General features: G+C 38.9%; 1 protein-coding gene across 1 annotated transcript in view; it reads left to right on the top strand.

The window, feature by feature from the left end:
- Positions 1-22,704, top strand: part of LOC126298951 (uncharacterized) — a 68,046-nt gene that overhangs the window by 6,983 nt on the left and 38,359 nt on the right. The window contains exon 2 of the mRNA XM_049990555.1: positions 6,725-6,837. Within this exon, the coding sequence (XP_049846512.1) occupies positions 6,725-6,837 (113 nt within the window). The remainder of the gene's footprint in view (positions 1-6,724; positions 6,838-22,704) is intronic.

The raw sequence follows: 22,704 nt of genomic DNA, 5'->3' as shown, positions 1-22,704 counted from the left end.
TCTGAAAGCAGGGACATTAAATGTGGAGTACCTCAACAATCAGGTACTTTGTCCACTGTTGTTCTGTCTCATTATAAACAATATTGAAGTCAGTGAGAAGAAACAAAAAATATCCTATATGTTGATGATATAACTTTGGTCAGTGAAGAAGGTAATGTGGAAATGCCTGAAAGAACATATTCACCCCAATGAATGGTTGCACAGTGACTCATAGAGTGTGTCTGAATTATAAATCTAAATGAGATAATGTTTGTGTTGTAATGTAAGAAAAGAACTATCACATAGGTGTATTTATAGGTGACCCACTATGTGAGGCTACCTTTATAAAATTTTGGAATTACATTAGACAATAATTTAACTGTGTGTTGACCATGGACTGTTTCTAAAAACACAAGATTTAAGGGATGACCACACAAACTACTGACCAGAAAATGCCCTAATATAAAATTGAAGGGTTTCCAGATTGGTCATGTACCCTTAGGAAAAAATTACCACAGAGAAATTTAAAATGTCAGAGTCCACTGTTTGGTAGACTTTGACCCAGATCATTATGTCATTAACATAAAAATTGAATTAACACCAAAAATGAAACACAGGCTGTTCCAATCCAATAGGAGCAAGAATTATCACCCCAGTTACTTAATAAATAATACAGCGTATTTGGAGAGACTGAGATACAGTGTATTTGGAGAGACTGAGCATACCACTATGTGACAGACTGAGAATATTGATTAATAAACTGAAAGCAATAGTTGAAGAAACTGATCTCAGTGTAAGGAGGGGGAGGGGGGGAAGAAAAAAAAGGAAAAAAAGGCATTTTTAAACAACCAACAAAAGAAAACGGAAAGGTCACAAGTAGGACTAACCAATACTAGAAGACAAATGGCCAAATAAATTAGAACAATTAGCCTAAAATAAATCAGCAAAATTAACACTGAAACAATGGATCAAGTATTCAATCAACATAAAACTGAGGACAATTATGAAACATTAAATCAGTGTTAATCGAAGTGAACATCGCCCAGGTATATGATGAAAAATAAAAATGGGAAAATAACACACAGCAATCAAAACAATTCTGGTTGTCTACTTGTCAATGACTTATTCAACTTTGGGGAACCAAAAGAATACCTAGAATTTAATTCTCATCCAAAAAATAAAATTCAGCAAGAGGAGATTGTACTACCAGATTACAACAAATTGATCAGAGAAATTGGTTCACTCAAAAACTACACAGCAGTAGAAGAGAATCAACTGGTTGCAGAAATGTGGAAGAACGCATATGGGAAAAAATAACCTTTGAAACTTAAATGAACAAATTATAGAAACATGGAATATTGAGAAAATGCCTGAAGTGGTACAGAGCAATAATCCATTCATTTTGCAAAAAAGGTGAGTGATCAGAACCAAGTAATTATCAGGGAACACCTCTACTTGATGTCATAAGAATTTATCTTGGATTAAGTATACAAAATTCAGGAACAACTTGACTGAGAATTTGGAGAATATCGGGGAGAATTTTGACCAGGAAGAAGTTGTCCCAGTCAGATTAGCAGTCTTATGTGGATCATAAAACAGCATACGAGTTTGAAACAAGAGTTAGTCCTCACTTACTTAAAAAAAAATCATATGACAATATCCACCTTGAGTTGTTACTCAACATCCTTAAGGAATTCGAACAACACCAAAAGCTCCTAAACATCGTCGGAATCACCCTTAAGAATACCAGATCAAAAGTTTAATTTAGAGGTAAATTATCAGAATCATTCAAAATCTGAACTCATCTTTGATGTGGGGATGGACTGTCACAATTACTGTTTGTCTTTGCATTGGAGAAAGTTGTGCAGGAATGGAATAATAAGTGCCAACCAAACATCAAGATTGACAATTATGCGAAACTTGATTGAGTAGCATTTGCAGATGACCTTGTATTACTTGCAGATAATGTGGAAGCGACTAAACTTAAAACTAAAGTACTTCAAAAATGGTAATAAAAGTTGGATTGCAAATTTCATTTGAAAAAGCAGAAATGATGCTAACCTTCTAGGTTGGAACATCGGCTGTGCAGCTGAACAATAACAAACAAATGAAGATTGCAGAGAAGTTCAAATATTTTGGTGAAATAATAACTTGGAACTCAAATAAGAAAGCCTCAATATAAAGCAGATCAATTAAATTCAAACAACCACAGTAAAGCACCTGGCCAACCTCCTAGAAGAAAATCTCTCAGTGATCACGAAATTCAAACATTGTCACTCTATTGTTAAATCTGAACCAACACAGGCATGTAAAACACTATTTAAGTTGAACACCAAATCAACTACAGAAAAACTACTGAAGGCAGACAGAACAGTGATCGACAAAAAAAATGACAAATAGACAGGCAACGGAAACTGCTGTATAATGAAGTGGTGTATCATGAAAGTGAGGTATCGAGCGACATGGCGCAGTGGTTAGCAAACTGGACTTGCATTTGGGAGGACGACGGTTCAATCCTGCATCCGGCCATCCTATTTAGGTTTTTCGTGATTTCCCTAAATCTCTTCAGGCAAATACTGTGATGGTTCCTTTGAAAAGGGCTCGGCCGACATCCTTCCCTAATCCGATGAGGCCGATGACCTCACTGTTTGGTCTCCTCCCCCAACACAACCCAATGAAAGTGAGTCAGTGAGAGATACATGCGAAAAAGGAGAGTTGCCTTTGTATACCATTTATTAGGATTTTTTGGAAACCAAGCTAATGGAACAACTATTCAGTTACTTTTGGAAAAATTAAATCCATGCTGACTGGATGAAAGAGGTCCAATTCTATTTAGAAGAGTAAAATATAACAGTTCAGCCAATTGAAAACAAAAGAAAAGAAGATTCTGAAGAACACACAAAGCGTAAGTCAAAATCATTCACACAAAAAGAAGACACCATAACTGATGAAGAAAGAGCAACTAGGTCAGGGAGAATCAAAAATTTTTGGGAGGAGAACAGCTAGCAGTAAAGCAAGTTAACTACATTGATCACAGTGTCTGTATCTATGTGCCTTTTTTATTCTTTTCTTTAATTTATTGTTGTGACATTTGTCATTAATAAGTTACTCATTCTGTTATTGCAGATTCGAACTTATATCTTTACCCTCTAACAATATCTTAATTTCTTTTTTAACTTTTTCTTCCCCCCCCCCCCCCCCCCCCTTCATTATCCTGAGCATACAGCTAAAGAACAGAGATGATAGATTCACATTTAATGTTGTAAGTATAGTCGTTTACTTTTTATTCTCGCTCCTCTATAATGTTCACAATATTTTGGAATGATTTTAGTAAATTGATGAGTTTTCAAAAGTTATACAATGTCAGTATATATATTTGATGTCTTAGGATACAGCCAGCTGCTGTGTCACCTTATATTAGCCCACTATGTAATTTCTTGTAACGAGCTTGTGATATTGGTGTCTACCCCACTACAGGCACCGTTGTCACAAGTTGGCAATTTTATGCATGCTGATACATGTCTTCTGTTTGCATGTCCAAGAGGGTTAATAAATAGCCCTCGATGTTGCCACAACTGCACAGTTTTGTGTGTTCTAATATTTCCTTATTACAACTGTGTCAATTACTGCAAGTGTAAGGTTGTAGAATGTTAAGCAGATACCTGAAAAGTGCTAGAGGTAGTTTCTAAAGGCTGTCTGCAACATTCTATATATGTACCCACCTTTTAGGCTAGTGAATTACTTTTGGAGCCAGTGAGTGTGGTGGTATGTTAGTACTGTTGTACAAATCAGTTATGTGATCTGCTGAATACTCCATAATATAGTATAAAGTGAGGCATATGGATATGCTCAAGCAAGTGGAATATTTATGCCTGCCAAGTGAGCTATAAATAGCAATAATAAAAATTCACAAATTGTTACTGAATGAAAATTATCTTTTGGCTTGAATCTAACACTGAAATTTGGTCAAATTTCTGCGTGATGTAGTGAGAACAGTTAGATTAACAATAAATTCCACAGAGTCTTAAATACTATTCAAAAGAATGAAACATATTCTTCTAGGTGGATTCTGTGTTATAGAACAGGATTTTGTTTCTGCAAATGATTTGCATTTCACCATAATTCTGATTTGATAATTTTGTGCTAACAGTATGTGAATGTGGCGAAAGAATATCTCCCTGTTTCATCAAATATGTTTACATTGGTTATTTATTTGTAAAAAGTTATGAAAGAGACAATAGATTTTCTGCATGTAATACACCTTTGTTATCTGCACAGTTAGGTTGTTTTCAAAATTCATGGATGAGTAGTGAAAAGGAAACTATTATTGTTACTCCAACAGCAACAAAAATAACTATCACATGTTATTAAAACTAAAAATAAGAAGACACCAAAATTGATAATATAGATATAGAATTCATCAAGTCCTCTTTACAAGCTTGCATCAATAGGCTGTTAAGTTTTATAAATATGTTCTGATTTCATTGTTATGATCCGAACAAATGAATTGAAGCAGTTCATTCCCAAATCACAAAAAAATGTGACAAAAGTCCTTTTATGACTTGTAGGAGCATAACCTTGATATATTCATGTTGCAAATTATATGTGCTGAAATTTTATTTAAAAGACATGTCAGTTGTAAAACCATTTATAACAGAAAACCAAAATTGATTCAGAAAGGGAAATTGATGCCCAGATTACATTTTTCAGTGTCTCAGCCGACCATACGACTACCTACTTATTGACTAGTCAGTTACTTTTTTCCTTGTTCCATGGATCATATACATGATAATTTGTTACAATGTTGAATGTGTCAAGGCACTTTTTCTCTCTTTTTATTTCTTGCATTTTGTATGACCAGTGAATAAAACTTTGTGTGGGAGGAGATGTAATTTTAATTTATTTCTAAGAAATCTTGTGAACCTTTGGACATATTAGTTCATGAGGAATATTATCACTAATAACATTAATAAAATCTTTGTACAGAAGTAATAGTCTTAGTTAAAAACAAAGGGAATGTATAATCTTCTAGCCAGCATAAACCAACTAATCAGGGAAAGGTATCCCCTGTTACTGATATATAACATTGCAATGTGGCACATGAGCAATAGAAAGACCAGAGAATGAAATCTAAGAAACCATGTAAAAGTCAAAATGATTTACCAATGAATTATTTACCAATATATCAAGGGGGGAAACTAAAGCATTGCCATTCCTTGGTGATGATACAATTAGAATGAGAATTATGATAGCCGACTGTACCACTCAACTAGTTTTAGCATTTTCTGTTGAGGATTCCAAGTCAGGTAATTTTTTTTTAAATCTGTTGAGCCTTACATAAAATCCACGGTTTTGGATAATTAATGGGAACACAGAATAATCAGGCATATGCAGTATAAATTGTACTAAGTTGTTGGCAATACCTTTTCTGCTTTACATAGGTGAAGACTGCATCCTTACACAAATATACACACAATTTAAATCATGTTACAGTATTACTGTATACCAGGTATCCACTTCTGTGTGACACATTCAATAAAGAAGTACGAGAGGAACATCAGTTTTCAACACTCGTAGCATGTACTTGTATCTAATATAGTGTGATAATACAAAGCAACTGGGTAGTGAAGACAAAAAGCTAGAGAAAAATGATTAAAGTCTTAATCGTTATCTCAGTGATGCTGATTATAGAAAAAGTGAAAAAGCAATAAACAACTCTGCATGTCATGAATAACCTATAATGCTCATGTTATAATACACTTAGAAGAAAGGTTTCACAGTTTGATTTATTTGAGGTGACAGTGAAAACATTCTGACATCCTCCTGTCTGATCTGTGGTGGAGAAGCTGTGTGTTAATTGCTGTGTTGAAACCAACTCCCAGTACCCCACTCTCTACAATAGTAGACTTAAGATAGTGTACACTTCTCAACTGAGTTATTAGTATTCTAAATCATTATGAATAGTGAAAAAAAGCCACATCCCTATGTTAATACTGTGTCTGTGAAACCTGAATTTAGGTCAGAAAGGTATGAAGTATTTTGGGCTGCAGGAACGACCAAAGCTGCACCTCGCTACTTTGTGTGTACATTTGTTCCAGACGCGACTGACTCTAAACATGTGTTGCTCATTTTTCTATGCACAGGAATAAATGGTTTGATGTGCACATATTACTTTGGCTATGTCTCTAGCATTATTTTGTAGGTGTAGCTTATGCAATGATAGGAAAGTACTAAGTTGCAGTCCATACCTAAAAATACTACATTACATGCTACTACCAAAAAATGGAATTATCAAACTTTCACTTGTATAGTATTTGTGCTAATTGACACACTTTGCACTGTAGACCAAGAAATAAAATTTTGACTGTTACTATAATCGGAATGATATTGCAAAATGTTCACACTCCAAAATAGTAGACAGCTAGTTTGGGATGGGCTAATCAAAATACTACTTGCTTTATTTTAAAATAACTGTCAGCCTTAGATGATTGGTCTTCTTGAAATGCCAGTCAACGTGAGAGATAGACTAATGTATTGGTTCTGTTCTTGTAAATGTGTGCAATAATAACTGAACACTTAACTGAAATGGGACTCATGTGATCACAGTTGCTTCACGAGGAAGCATGAATTTGGCTTGTGAAGGTTTATTTAGCTATTTATTAACCTTAATTAGTTATAAAGTAATTAATCTTCATTTTTACTATGTTAATTTAACAATTTCCTTTTTCTTGTTTTGTAACTTCAGAGATGTTGTTCTTATCGACGAAGGTGAAAGTGATTTAAAGTCACAGCTGGACATTGTGAAACAACATATGGCAATATACTGTGGCCCCAGTATTTCGTGGATTGGTATAACAGGTATGCAAACAGTACTTTTCTTCCTTTTCTCTGGGAGGGGTGAGGGGCAGCAGAGTGGCAGTGAAATACTGACAAACAGCAAGGAAACTGAAAATCTGAATATGCATACCTACCCTGGTTAAAGCTGCTTTTCGTGGCATGATCTATTTGTACATGGTAGAACACAATACTTGAAGATTGACTGGTAACATGAAGGGATGGAAGGAAACACCACATTAATCAATGGGGATATTTGCAGAATGAGCAGAAAAGCCTGCAAAGTGAATTTATAGAATCATCTCATTTTTATTCAGGTTTAGACATAATGTTCCATTGCTGATATTATTTTTATGAGGATGATTCTCAGTCTTAATTTATAATTTATTGTAGTTTTTATTTTTTTTCTCCTCATAGCATTCCTTTGGTATATACCCTGCTGTGCTTCCATGATGGTACAAACTAGCAAGTCTTTATGGTCATACTGACAAGTTTCAAATTGAGGACCCAGAGTGTGTGACTGCTCAGTATTGCCATTAGATTAATATTGTGAAATATGAGTTCTATTTAGGGACTGTCATTGATTGCAATGTTAGGACAAGGCTTGGAAAGAGCATTTGGTTCTTGCCTGTAATAGGTACCTGAATCAGTGGAATGGTACACCCTCAACTGCATGAATTAATAGAATTGGATCGATTGCCCCTGTAATGAGTAATTTTTTGTTGTTGAGAAGGGACAATTTGCAACTGTTACCATTCACTCATCCACCAGTGTTTACGTTTTCTTACTGCCACTATGTGCTTCTATGTGTAGAGGTAGTTTCTGAGATTAAGGTGACACTTTTGCAAAGACAGCTTATCTCCAGTGGCAGTTCAGATGGCCATTTGGGCTGTACTAACAAATAGCCAGTCAACAAAATCGTCATTATGACACACTCGTGGTGATAGCAAGAAAGAGGGGAATGTTTGAATAAATTTGGTATATCTAGAATATACCTGAGAGAACAGGCAGAACTCTGAAATCAGGTAAGCAACTTCATAGTGAAACTGTTATAGTTGAAAATTAGTATCACAGAGAGCAACAAATCCTCAGAAGCTAGAGAGACCGAGTGAAGTAGTTCAGAGGTTAAAGAATTGGACTCACTTTCAGGAAAGCCGTGCTTCAAATTCCTAACCAACCACCCTGATTTTGATTTACCCAAATCTTGTCAGGCAAATGTTGGTTTATCCTACAGAAAACTGATGTATGAAAAGGCTACATTTCCATTGAATTTTTGATTTAGTGTTTCTATTCAGTTGTATTTCCAGTGGAATAGTCAATATTAAAACAATACCATACATTCCAGTGCTCTTGTAATATTTTAAATGTGAGAAGTTAAGGCATAGTAATATGGGCATAGAGGCCCTGCAACACATAGAAAATGTCATATAAGTATGTGTGACTATGGAACAGCATATGTACTCCCACATGTTTGTTCTGTTCTTTGGGCACTAGTCTGGTTTGGAATCAGGACAAATTAAGAATTTGAAAGTGTCTGTACCAAAGATATATGTTGACATAATGACTGAAAATATAAAACATGATTTTGTGATATTTCTTAATACTATTTCTAACTGCTAGAGGGAGTCGCAATAAAGCTGCAGCAGACCATTACAAACAGTATTGTAAGGTGATTAAAAGTGTTATTAGGAAGGCAAAACATATGTAGCATGCAAATAGAGTAGCTAATTCTCAGAATAAAATCCTAACCATATGATGTCGTGAAGGAGGTGTTGGTTATCAACACCAGGTTGAGAACATAAAGTCAGTACATAGTAGGAATGTTCCAGGTATCGATAAGTTGGATATGTGACAATATTTAATGATTACTTTTTGAATATAGCAGATGAACTAAATAGAAGCTTTGTTGCTACAGGGAATCTTATAACTATCATAGATTTTTGAGGATTATGTGAAATAGTCCTACATGATACTGACAAGGGGAAGATTAAGTCAATAATTAAATTGCTAAACACTAAGGACTCTCATGGTTATGATGGGGTATCTAACAGAGTACTTAAGTACTGTTCTACATATGTTTGCCCAGTACTTAGCCATATATATAACTTTTCCTTTTGGAATGGTCAGGTTCCTAACCAATTAAAGTACATAATTGTGAGGCAACTTTACAAAAAAAAGGGAAAGGATAATATAGACAATTTTAGACCTTTTTCTATGCCATCAGTGTTTGATAAAGTCATTAAAAAGGCTGTATATACAAGGGTAGTTGACCATTTCAATTCACATAATTTGCTGTCAAATGTAGAGTTTGGTTTAACAACTGAAAATGTCATATTCTCTTTTCTCTGCAAGTTCATGGCTTGTAGAAAATAAACGGATGGTAAATCACAGTACTACTCAATTTTTACAGTTTCTAACATGCAATTCAACAAAAACTAACATTCTGATTACACAGGATGGGCATATAATTAGTGGAAAGTCCATGTTCAGGATCTCGTTCAAAAACTAAACACTGCTTTATTTACCATTAGAACAGTACTTTAAAATAAGTAATAGTACAACACAAAAAGTAGTCTACTTTGCTTATTTTCATTTGCTTATGACATATGGTATTATTTTTAGGATGACTCTTCTGATTCAAAAAGGGGTATTTTTGGCCCTGAAACAGGTGGTTCAAGCAATATGTGGGGTAAATTTGCAAACCTCTTGTCGACCCTTGTTCAGTGGTCTGGGAATTCTGAAATTGGTCTCTAAATACATATTTTCTTTAATGTCATTTGTTGTTAACAATATCACCTTATTCCCAAGAGTTATAAGCTGTCATTCGGTTTATAGTAGGTAAGTAGAAATCCAATCTGCATTCAGAATGCACCTCCTTGACTCCTGTGCTTAAGGTTTTGTGCTATTCTGCTGCATCCCCTTTCAGTGAGCTGCCACGAGACTTCTAACATCTTAGCAGTAACCCATGCTTTTTCAGGTCTAAAATGAAGTTTCCCCATGGTTCAGTCTTTTTATTCTGTCAAGGAACTCATGGAAAAAGTAAAAAATTAAGCTAATTCCTGTGTTACATCATTGATTATGATGATTTAAAATTATGTCTTGTCATCTACATAGGATTCCTATACATTTCATTTTATCTATTATTACTCTTCTATTATACATTGAAGCACCAAAGAAACTGGTATAGGCATGTGTATTCAGGCAGAATATGGCCCTGCAGTCGGCAATACTATATAAGACAAGTGTCTGGCACAGTCGTTAGATTGGTTACTGCTGGTACAGTGGCAGGTTATCAAGATTTAAGTGAGTTTGAATGTGGTGTTACAGTCAGTGCACGAGTGATGGGGCACAGCACCCCCAAGGTAGCAACGAAGTGCGGATTTTCCCATATGACAATTTCATGAATGTACTGTGAATATCAGAAATCCGTTAAAACATCAAATCTCCAACATTGCTGCAGCCAGAAAAAAATCCTGCAAGAGTGGGACCAATGACAAACGAAGAGAATTGTTGAGCATGACAGAAGTGCAACCCTTCCACGGATTGCTGCAGATATCAATGCTGGGCCATCAACAAGTGTCAATGTGCGAACCATTCAATGAAACATAATTGATGTGGGCTTTCAGAACCCTTGATGACTGCACAGCACAAAGCTTTATGCCTCATCTCACGCTGTCAGCACCAACACTGGACTGTTGATGACTTAAAACATGTCCCCTGGTTGGACAAGTCTCATTTGAAATTGTATCGTGTGGATGGATGTGTATGGGTATGGAGACAACCTCATGAATCCATGTACCCTGCATGTGAGCAGTCTCATTTCAAATTGTATCAAGTGGATGAATGTGTACTGGTATGGAGACAACCTCATGAATCCATGTACCCTGCATGTCAGCAGGGTACTGTTCAAGCTGGTGGATGCTCAGTAATGGTGTGGAGTATGTGCAGTTGGAGTGATATGGGACCCTTGACACATCTAGATATGACTCTAACAGGTGACACATACGTAAGCATCCTGTCTGATCACCTGCATCCATTCCTGTGCATTTTGACAGCTTTGGGCAATTAAAGCACTCCACTTGTCCAGAATTGCTGCAGAGTGGCTCCAGGAATACTCTTCTGAGTTTAAACACTTCCGCTGGCCACCAAACTCCCCAGATACGAATATTATTGAGCTTATCTAGGATGCCTTGCAACATGCTGCTCAGAAGAGATCTCCACCATCTCATACTCTTACGGATTTATGGACAGTCCTGCAGGATTCATGGTGTCAGTTCCCTCCAGCACTACTTCAGACATTAGTAGAGCTCATGCCATATCTTGTGCATTCTCGTGGACCCTACATGATATAAGGCAGGTGTATCAGTTTCCTTGGTTCTTCAGTGTAATTTCATGTACTGACTCGGTCCATTACCATGGAGACTTGTTCCTCAATTTGATCCTATGGAACGTGACATATAAAATAAAATAAAAAATACACAGGCCATTGTCATCAGGATTAATACTAGTCATTATGTAATATGCTTGCTAATATCCTCGGATCAGCTGAATGCTAGTACCTATCTAACAAGAGTTATGGCTGTAGCACTGCAAACAAGTTCTTACTGTGATGTTCTAAATGCAGACCAATTCTTAACAGCCATAGCATGCAGGTTTTGAAGACAGTGTAATACTATTCAGAATAACTAGGCAATACTGTGGTGAGAAGATATGTAAATAATGCTATTTCATAAAATTACAACTCCATAGAGAAATTACTAGAGATTAAATATAAAGGAATTTATGAGCAGAATGGGAGAAGAAGTTGAGTAAAAATCCAGGAAAAAATGTGTATATCTAGACATTACAATACTGTCAATGTCGTTACATGAAGCTTATAAAAAGAAGTCGGTTCAGGAGTCAAATGTACTACCAATTTTGATTAGCTCTATGCACTGAATATGACCACCAAGACTACTGTATCAATTTAACAGTTATTAATTATTTAGTAAATGGTTGTATATTATTGGAAAGCTGTAAATCAAACATATGGAGACAGTATGTATTACCAACATTACTAGAAGTCTACAGTAAAACTGTCTAAAGTCTAGGTCAGGGCGAACAGCAGTCTCGGCAGTGCTTATCTACTGCTTATAGGTTAGCAATATGTCAGTTTTGTGTAGCCAACATAACCACTGAGAGGCAATGTGTTTCTAGTGCTGAAACTGAAACCATTGTCTTGCTGCTTTTCAATGTATTATTGAGTTTTGATAGAGAGATTTTGTGATTGTGCTAGTGAGTGCTATATAGTGGACTGATTTAAGTGATTTAGTTCTGCTTGGCGATGTTGCCTGTTGGTACGTGTTTTATGGGTTAGTTGTAGAGACATGAAACTATATTAAATGTGGTGGTGAAATGACTCTTTAAGAGTCAAAGGTTTGTGAGCATGGAATCATCCATAAGTGCAACAAGAGCAGCCAGTTTAAGTAAATGAGTCAATGTTTTTTAATTCAGTCATGGAAAAAGGAAGATGGATGAGTTTTTATTAATAATAGAGTTGCACATTAAATACCTGCCTTTTCCCATGATTCAATTCAAAAACATTGATACATCTACCTTCTCCCATGACTTAATTAAAAACATTGACCCATTTACTCAGTGCACTCACATAGATCGATTGCATAACAACACAGAGTGAAGCAGTATTTCACTGTTTTTTTGAATATGTCATGGATTTTGACACTGCCCTTGGTTTGCAAATACTAGCACAGTTTAAGTAGCCTTAACTCAAACAAGGAGCAATTAAATTTAAAATCCTGGTTTACAACAATGTTTCACACTTTCTTCCGAATGTATTACTTTGAAACTTCTTGGCAGATTAAAACTGTGTGCCAGACGGAGACTCGAACTCGAGACTTGTGCCTTTCACGGGCAAGTGCTCTACCAACTGAGCTACCCAAGCACGACTCACGCCCGGTCCTTACACCTTTACTTCTGCCAGTACCTCGTCTCCTACCTTCCAAACTTTACAGAAGCTCTTCTGCAAACCTTGCAGAAATAGCACTCCTGAAAGAAAGGATATTGCAGAGAGATGGCTTAGCAACAGCCTGGTGGATGTTTCTCATTCTGGTATATTACTTTGAAGTTTGAAACACATTGTCTGCGTGCTCCTCTCTCATTGGCTGCATAACACACCTTACTTTGTTCCCATCATGCCTCACAGCAAGTACTGACAGCATTCCTGAACAAAATACCACTGGCCCTATTCTAGACTTTTACCCAATAAAATCCACGATGTAAATGAAGCAAACAGTCCACCTCAATGAAAAATGATTTTTTATTGATATATACATTCTTACTTGTGTGGACCATATTTTCATGACTGTGGTGCAGTGTGGTAACACGGGACTTGGGAAATCTAAATCAGATTACCATCAGGTAGTCAACCCGAAAATGTGATGTCACAGTAATTCGACACACATCTGAGTTGCAGGCCAGTAATGAATATGCAGCTTCTTCTGGAACATTCTCACAGTATTAGTGTAGTGCTGTGAGCTTGGTGTGTACTAACAGCATCTATTTTACAAAAAAATGCATATGGACATTCATTTGTGAAGGGCTACCTTCACTATCCACTGTAACTGTGTCACCTCACAACAGATGCATGAAACACACAGTTCATGCAGATTGGCATCATGTCAGGTTTCAGATAAGGCCTCCTTCGATTATTTTGTGAATTGTACAGGCAGAAGTGATACTATGCCGAGTGTCATGTTACACTGTGTGACAAAAGAAAGTGAAGCACACATAAGACATGGTCAGTTAGATGTAGACACCATCATTGGGCATGTAAGTGTTTATAGAGTTGAAATTCCATGTGATGGGTACAATGGTCACAAGAGCACAATAACTTTGTTCATGTTTAGTGTTGTTTCCAGGCCTTGTTGTGTGTATAAGGGGCATGAACAGCGTCAGTTGTTGAGTGGTCACCATGAAAGACATGGAGATGCCATTAACTCATGAGACAGCATTATCAGCACCTGTGAAAGTTTGAAGGGGCCTCACTGTGGGCATCCATCTGGCCATCTGCTCGAATCATGCAGTATCTATTTTTGTGGAGCATTGAGACATGATAGTGGTCTGCTGTTGGACTGTGTGGGAATGTGAGGGCAAGAATGCTCATTGTCAAAGTAATGGTCAACCACATCTGACCACTATGAGGGAGGACCGCCATATTGTGCACCAATCATATCATAACCCCTTCACATCTTGGTGACCCACCTGCAAACAAGTAATGGACTCCCTGCAATATTCTGTGTCATCCTGCACCATCATTCAGAAACTAACAGCAGGTGGACTAGGGACTTATTGTCCCATGTGTAGGCTGCTGTTACCACAACAACACAGACAACTGCATCTAGAGTGGTACTGTGATTGGCAAGCATGGACTATTGATGAATGGTGTCACATTGTGTTCAGTGATGAATTGTGGTTCTGTGCTATCCTGAGTGATCACTGTCAGCGAGTGTGACTGCAGCTTGTGGAGAGATCTCATCCTTTCAGTATTTTGGAGGGGTATAGTAGTGTTACTCTTGGTATCGTGATGTTGGGAGTCATTGGGCAATGGCTGGTAGTGATTGAGGGAGCTCTAATGGCTCGACGGTACATCATGGACATCCTGCATCCTTATGTGTTACCTCTAGAAACAGCATTGTGGTGCCATTTTTCAACAGGACAAGACCCAGCCACATGACATGTCTCTCTCTGAAATGTCTGTTTGATGTTGAGGTGGTCCCATGGTCAGCAAGGTTCACAGATATGTCCCTGATAGAAAATGTGCAGGACCAGCGTGGATGTCAACTCTGTCCTGCTGCCAGTATCCAGGATATCAAAGATCAGTTACAACAGTTGCGGACCAGCTTGCACCAGGAGAGGATACAATAGTTTTCTGATGCCCTTTCCAGCCATAGTACATATATCCAGGCAATAGGAGGTGACATTTCATGAGTTCTTCAAAAATTTGATTCAAATTTTTAATCACTGAAATAACATGACAGACCCCTTTCAACCAGACAGTTTCATTTGGTCACCCCCACCCCTATTTTCTGCATGCTTCATTCATTTTGTCAGGCAGTGCACTTCACATGTTTTGAAATGTTGTATTGATTGATTTATGACTATGATGGGGGATGTCATGGATGATATTGGAATGGTAAATTTTCCCATTGAATTGAGTGTTTGAAGGCTATTGGGAATGTTGACTAAAACTACTTTTGATAATGTAACAGTAACTCACTGAAAGACATAGAGGCTGAATTCACATCCTTCGGCAGTGCAGATCTTCCGCATCATTCCCTACGCTCCTCGGAGTAAGGGACATCATCATCATCTTATGTACAGTCTTAAGACACAAAACCTGGCCCCAGACACCTGGCACGGAGACTAAATCTCAATCGTTCACCTAAGACAAACAATAAAATCAACTGCCCCTCAGAATTCGAAGTCTGGCTGTATGCACAATCTGACAAAACTATAGGAAGCATAAGTATCTGAACGAAGTGTTTTCTCCTTCTCAATCTGTTGCAGTGCTGTATCAGCTCATGGTCTAGTAGGAAATGTCACACACATTGTAGACACAGTCACAAGTTTGAATCCACTCCTTCCTCAAATTTTTAAACTGCGTCTTGATCATCGCTGAAGTTGTCAGTCTGATGGAACCTCAAGGATAATTTACTTCACTTTATAACCAACCAGTAATAGCAAAACCTTCCAGAAACATTTTCTCCCTCTACAGCAGCAAACTGCCATCTGCCACTGACCACCCGACATCAGGTGTCATCCGACACGGTGAACATGGTGCAGCACACTTTGGACATGTCTTTGCTCTCGCACTGGTAAGCATAAAATTGTTTATTATTTTAGTTTGACTTTCTGTCTGGATTAAGTTCAGTAAACTGATTGAGCACTGGGCAGTAACACAATAAGCATAGGTAGCTATGAGTGTATTTATCAGTTCTCATTTTCGTAATTGCAGTTAACATATTGGATTTTTCATAATTGAAACTTATGAAAATTATTTAAGTGTTGCAAAATATTCACAAGGGGAAAGATGACTAATATTTGTGACATATTGTTAACTTTGAATTTAATAGAATGATGAACACGGTGAAGAGACCACAGCTTGAAACCTTTCCATTGTGTGTTGGGCAAGTGCAAGTGCCTTTAGGCAGAGCACATCGAAAATGGATTTTCTTGTTTTGAGGAAGGTCATTCTGGCATGAGTGATTTTCCACATTCAGGAAATCTCTATAACTGTTGTGTGATGAACTGTGACATTTGTATTCAATATTCAAGGTTCAGAAATCTGGTGTAAGAGTGTTGTGTGCTCTAATTCAAAGCAACAAAAATCAAAGTGGTGAATACTATTGCATTTTTTTATTGAATGCCATCAGTCAGGTATTAGAACATTCCTATCCAATATGGATGATGAGCTAATATGTCTTATTTTTAACCTCTTAAGAAGAAAGTACAGGTTGAACCCTAACAGAAGACATATATTCAAGCAAAGGGCAGTATGAACATATTATTTTGCATCTGGTGCCTCAAAAAGTGCTGTGAACTATGAATTCATACCCAAGGGTGTGTCCATTGCAGCGGTATTTGTTGCCGACAGTTGAGGCACTTCTTGGATGCACTACAAGAAAAATGATCGACGACACTGCATCACATGTTACTACTATGGGATAATGCACTCTGCTGATTTCACAAACAAAACTGTCGAGGAGTTTGCTTGGGAAGTTATCACTTATGCAGTTATTTTACTTATGTTATACCCTCAAAACTTTCCCACTCCTTTTTGAACAACCATCAAGAAAATTATTTTCCGGATGAAACTGCATTTCAAACCTGGTTTGATGACATCTTTAATTCAGATCCAATAGGTTTCTACATCTGTTAATGAACACTTTTTCTCTGATATTTACTGTTGTGTTCAATAAACTAATGGATAACACATATTGAAATATGCACTGTTCTAATACAAATGAAATAAAACCATGATAGCCTTTTGGTGAAAGTCTGTCGTAATAAAATGTGATGTATCTGTAACATGAGTGTGCATATATCAGCATGAGTTTGTGAGGTATTACTTCCTTTAGTCTTAGAAAACAGCCTGTATTTACTTGCTGTCCTGTGTCACACTCAATTAGTATAAAAGTGCAATAGCATTTCATACATGAAGTTATATTGGCAAATGCAGAAAGAGGCATTATCAGTTGTGCAGTGTCATAAGTTTTGCATCTATATGCAAGGGACTTAGATGACTTTTGATGTACAAATTTTCTTAAGATTTCCTTATTAATTTTTGAAGAGCTAGCAAAGAGCTACGGCAGTCATTATCTCCCTCATTGCCACAGTGGTGGCTATGATAGATAAATCACAACATAAAACATGAGATTAGGTGCAGTTTCCTTGAAAAACAAGTTTCTTGAACTCAGAACCATAAATTGATAATCTTGGGTCACACCTTAAGTAAAAATCACTTGTATAGTACAGTGGAAATTACACAAAGAATCAAGTAAATTTAACAGGGTAGTTCAAGATTTTGTTATACAACCACCAGGAAGAATACCAGTCAATGTATTCGTTCAATGGGCTAGAAAGTGACTACAGCTTACAATTCAAAGATGAGACTGCCAAGGGCCAGAATATCCAAAGTATGTCAGTGAGTCTTCTTTACATTTCTGTAACTAGTTTTATGGATTAGAGCATTGTTACTAGTAATAATCTTATGCATCAACTGCAAACTAAACATCATAAATCAGTAAATCACAATAATCAGTGTTATTCTGTCTTAAGTATGCTGAAAAATAAATAGCTGACTCACCAGAGGCAATTTACATTTTTGGAGCTTTTCCAGTAGTTTTACTGTGAATGTTAGAAGTAGACAATGCATCTTTCTTTATAGTTATAGATGTAGGAAATATTTTTCTTCACTGCCATTGGCATTATTGTCAAAAGAGATGCACACAGATGAATGGAACAACAACACAGTATTGATTGTAAAAGTGAGTATCCACAGGCAGGCTTCATAAGATACGAATAACATTAAGTTCCAAATCAAGAAAGGTTGCTGTGCAGAGAACCTAAACAATTACTGAAAAAATTCAGTGCCAGCTTCCGTTAACACAAAAGCAGTAGCAGTTGTTATCATAACTTCGAACAAGGAACACAAAACAATGACAGTAAGGTGCAGAATAAGTCATGCTTAAGCAAAACTGTCATCCAGTCTATTAATACTGAAAGAATGTCAAGTATATTGTACTCGCTATGGTTGCAAGATACCTGCTGTTGATGCATTGTCAGTAAAAGCAAAAAGGGCCTATGTTGAAGGTGTTTTCAATGTGTAGTACACATAAAACAACGAGAACCCAAAATAACAACAGGTTCCCCAAGCTGAGTGTCGTGCTGAGATTCTATGCAGCACCTGTGCAGTGTGTTGTTAATTTAGGTCCTGAATTTTTCATATGAACAATGCGTCTAGGTTACCACAATGTTCATATGAGGATTATTGGATTATAATGCTATGACAGAGATGGGCAGACGGCTATAGAATTTGTAGACTCTCAAAAATTTGGTACACTTGCCGCTTGCTACATGAGAATCATCCCTGTGCAGTTAGAGCCTCCTAGCTCCCATAGGAGCAGAGATACGGGCAATAAAGCATTTTTCGACCCCTGACATGTAGGCTTCCCCGTTTGACAGGCATATTGTGCTGGTAGTATAAGCATATCTTGCAGGGGTATATGTGCAGATGGGCGTAGCTGGGCAAAGAGTGGAGGGAGGAGGTGGATAGTGAGCGAGATGGGACGAAGAGGTGGACAGAAAAAGGGGGAGGAGGTGCTGGACAGAGAGAGAGGGAGGAGGACACTATGGACAACTAGAGAGCAGGGAGGATGAGATGGACAGAGAGAGTGAGGAGAATGAGATGAACATATACACTCCTGGAAATTGAAATAAGAACACCGTGAATTCATTGTCTCAGGAAGGGGAAACTTTATTGACACATTCCTGGGGTCAGATACATCACGTGATCACACTGACAGAACCACAGGCACATAGACACAGGCAACAGAGCATGCACAATGTCGGCACTAGTACAGTGTATATCCACCTTTCGCAGCAATGCAGGCTGCTATTCTCCCATGGAGACGATCGTAGAGATGCTGGATGTAGTCCTGTGGAACGGCTTGCCATGCCATTTCCACCTGGTGCCTCAGTTGGACCAGCGTTCGTGCTGGACGTGCAGACCGCGTGAGACGACGCTTCATCCAGTCCCAAACATGCTCAATGGGGGACAGATCCGGAGATCTTGCTGTCCAGGGTAGTTGACTTACACCTTCTAGAGCACGTTGGGTGGCACGGGATACATGCGGATGTGCATTGTCCTGTTGGAACAGCAAGTTCCCTTGCCGGTCTAGGAATGGTAGAACGATGGGTTCAATGACGGTTTGGATGTACTGTGCACTATTCAGTGTCCCCTCAACGATCACCAGAGGTGTACAGCCAGTGTAGGAGATCGCTCCCCACACCATGATGCCGGGTGTTGGCCCTGTGTGCCTCGGTCGTATGCAGTCCTGATTGTGGCGCTCACCTGCACGGCGCCAAACACGCATACAACCATCATTGGCACCAAGGCAGAAGCGACTCTCATCGCTGAAGACGACACGTCTCCATTCGTCCCTCCATTCACGCCTGTCGCGACACCACTGGAGGCGGGCTGCACGATGTTGGGGCGTGAGCGGAAGATGGCCTAACGGTGTGCGGGACCATAGCCCAGCTTCATGGAGACGGTTGCGAATGGTCCTCGCCGATACCCCAGGAGCAACAGTGTCCCTAATTTGCTGGGAAGTGGCGATGCGGTCCCCTACGGCACTGTGTAGGATCCTACGGTCTTGGCGTGCATCCGTGCGTCGCTGCGGTCCGGTCCCAGGTCGACGGGCACGTGCACCTTCCGCCGACCACTGGCGACAACATTGATGTACTGTGGAGACCTCACGCCCCACATGTTGAGCAATTCGGCGGTACGTCCACCCGGTCTCCCGCATGCCCACTATACACCCTCGCTCAAAGTCCGTCAACTGCACATACGGTTCACGTCCACGCTGTTGCAGCATGCTACCAGTGTTAAAGACTGCGATGGAGCTCCGTATGCCACGGCAAACTGGCTGACACTGACGGCGGCGGTGCACAAATGCTGCGCAGCTAGCGCCATTCGACGGCCAATACCGCGATTCCTGGTGTGTCCGCTGTGCCGTGCGTGTGATCATTGCTTGTACAGCCCTCTCGCAGTGTCCGGAGCAAGTATGGTGAGTCTGACACACCGGTGTCAATGTGTTCTTTTTTCCATTTCCAGGAGTGTAGAAAGAGTGGGAGAAGGAAATGCACAGAGATAGATGGGGGAGGAAGAGTGGGCATGCGAGACTAATGTGGTTGAGATGTGAAGGTGCTTGACCGCGTAGCTCCTGTAGGAACGAAGATACCAGTGAAAAGGCCACTGACATCTAGGCCGCCATGCCCCACAGACATGATGTGCGGGTAGTATCAGCATGTATGGCAGGGCCTATGCAAGCGACTGGGCATGGCTGACAGAAGGGGGAAGAGAGGAAGGACAGAGAGAAAGGAAGGATGAGTTTGAAAGGACAAGGTGGTGGTGGTGGTGGTGGTGGTGGTGGTGGTGGTGGTTTGAGATGGGTGGAGGAGGAGTTGGATATAGAGAGTGGGTTGGAGGACATGAAAAGATAAGTGGTGGAGCGTGCAGACAGAGACAGAGAGAGGATAGAGGGGGAAATGGGTAGACAGACAGGGCTGGAGGAGATGGATAGACACATGCTACAAATATTAAGTGTACCATGGATACATATACTGTGCCAAAAACACACCCCAATAGTTGATATAGTGTAAGGAGAACTACTCATAATTGGAAACGCTTCATACAGCTTTCAACTGGGAAATGCTGTTGGCTGCAAAATCAAAATGATATCCGTGTCATAGCATCTAGGCATTTCTATAAAGATGTTCACAAATTCGTCTCACCTGATGTGATGTGATAACAATTGGATAATGTCCAAGGTAATAATGAATAGATAATTGTCGCTTATTTCTTCCAACATAGCATTCCGATCCAAATGTCTTTCATTCCTCAAAGCTGTGCGTATTGTACACAATACTGTATGCCCAGGTATAATCATCATCATACACAAATCATTAACAACTACAGTTTTGAATAAATGTACATACCACATCTCTTACACAAAGAGCAGAGAAGAGGAAGAGGTGAACATAGAGAGGGACAAAGGAGGAAATGTGTGCTGTAAATTTGTTGAACATCTCTGTGTGTGCATGTGTGTCCAGCATCTCCTCCAGAACCACTGGATTGATTTCAGCCACATTTGGTACACATACTACTTGCTGTCTGGAATCAGCACTGTGATAGATTATAACCTTATAGCTGCCATAGGAGCAATGACACAGGTGAAAAGAATTATTAATTGGGGAAGGGGGGGGGGGACGAGGTGGTCTGAGAGATTGAGAAGGGGGAGGAGGGGGAGTAGGAGGAGATCAGAGAGGAGGAGGACAGAGAGAGGATACAGGAGGAGGAAGTGGGCAGATACAAGATAAGGAGGGGGAATTGGTCAGCGAAAGGGAGGAAGTGATGGTCAGAGAAAGTGGGGAGGAGGAGATGGACATAGGCAGAGGGTAGGAGTAGCAGGAAATGTTTTCAGTATCTGTGTAATGAGTATGCGGGCAAAGCCACTGCCAAGAGGATAGTGCAGATGTAAATCTGTGGTCATTGTCATAGTTTGAGACATTGACAGTGGCTTTGGGGATGGGGTGAGGGATTGGGTTGAATGATGGCATGCTAGACTGTAACACTTTGTTTATTGCCACCACAATGGAATGAAAGTCTGCTGTGAAAGAAATTAAGTCATTGGCAGAAAGATGGAAGCAAAGGGCATTTTTTGCTGTGATTACTTGGAGTATATTAGGTCTGTGCTGTGTGGGGAGCAGGGGTGTTGATGCCATTCAACCATTGTTGAGGAATTCTTTCACAGGCAGAAATTAAGTCTGGGCTATGATCTAATGTAGTGGCAGTCTGACATTATGAATCAGCGGGGTATGAATAGTCTCTGCAAATTCTAGAACTGTCTGCCAATCCTTGCCATTGCATTCCAACTCGAGACTTTTCATATGAATATTGTGGTAGCCTAGAGGCATCGTCCATATTACAACATCATGGGTTAAATTAACAACACTCTGTGCAAATGCTGCATAGAATATCAGCACGACACTCAGTTTGGTGAACCTGTTGTCATTTTTGGTTCTCCCTATTTTAAGCACACTGGACGTCTTCAAGATAGATTACTTTCAGTTTTTGTTCCATAGACCCAAAAAATGAGATGATTCTCATTGGTGTGGAACATGTCAGAAAGTATAACAGAAGAACATAAAACATTTGAATATAATACTTACTACCCTGATCATTTGTCTGGAGATTGTCAAAACAGGTGAATACAATGCGGTAAACTGGAACAGGTAATACTTATAGAATTAACACACTGTCAGAATGAAACAATGTTATGCACTATTAATAACTTTATCATACACAAAATACCTAATCCTGACTGTTGTGACCGAGTGCTGTCAAATCTGAAATCTAATAGACATTTATACTTAAGCTGGCTTGCCTATCAAAAAGTCTTTCAAACTCTGTTTAAACCATGCTTTAGCTGAAAACAAGTTTTTAATGGTTGCTGGCAATTTATTGAAAATGCATGTTCCTCACTATTGGACCCCTTTTTGGACAAATGTAAGTGATTTTAGGTCGTTATATAGATTGTTCTTATTGCTAGT

Source organism: Schistocerca gregaria, chromosome X (genome assembly GCF_023897955.1).
Source record: "Schistocerca gregaria isolate iqSchGreg1 chromosome X, iqSchGreg1.2, whole genome shotgun sequence".
Classification (NCBI taxonomy): Eukaryota; Metazoa; Arthropoda; class Insecta; order Orthoptera; family Acrididae; genus Schistocerca; species Schistocerca gregaria.
This window is presented reverse-complemented; position numbering and strand designations above follow the sequence as displayed.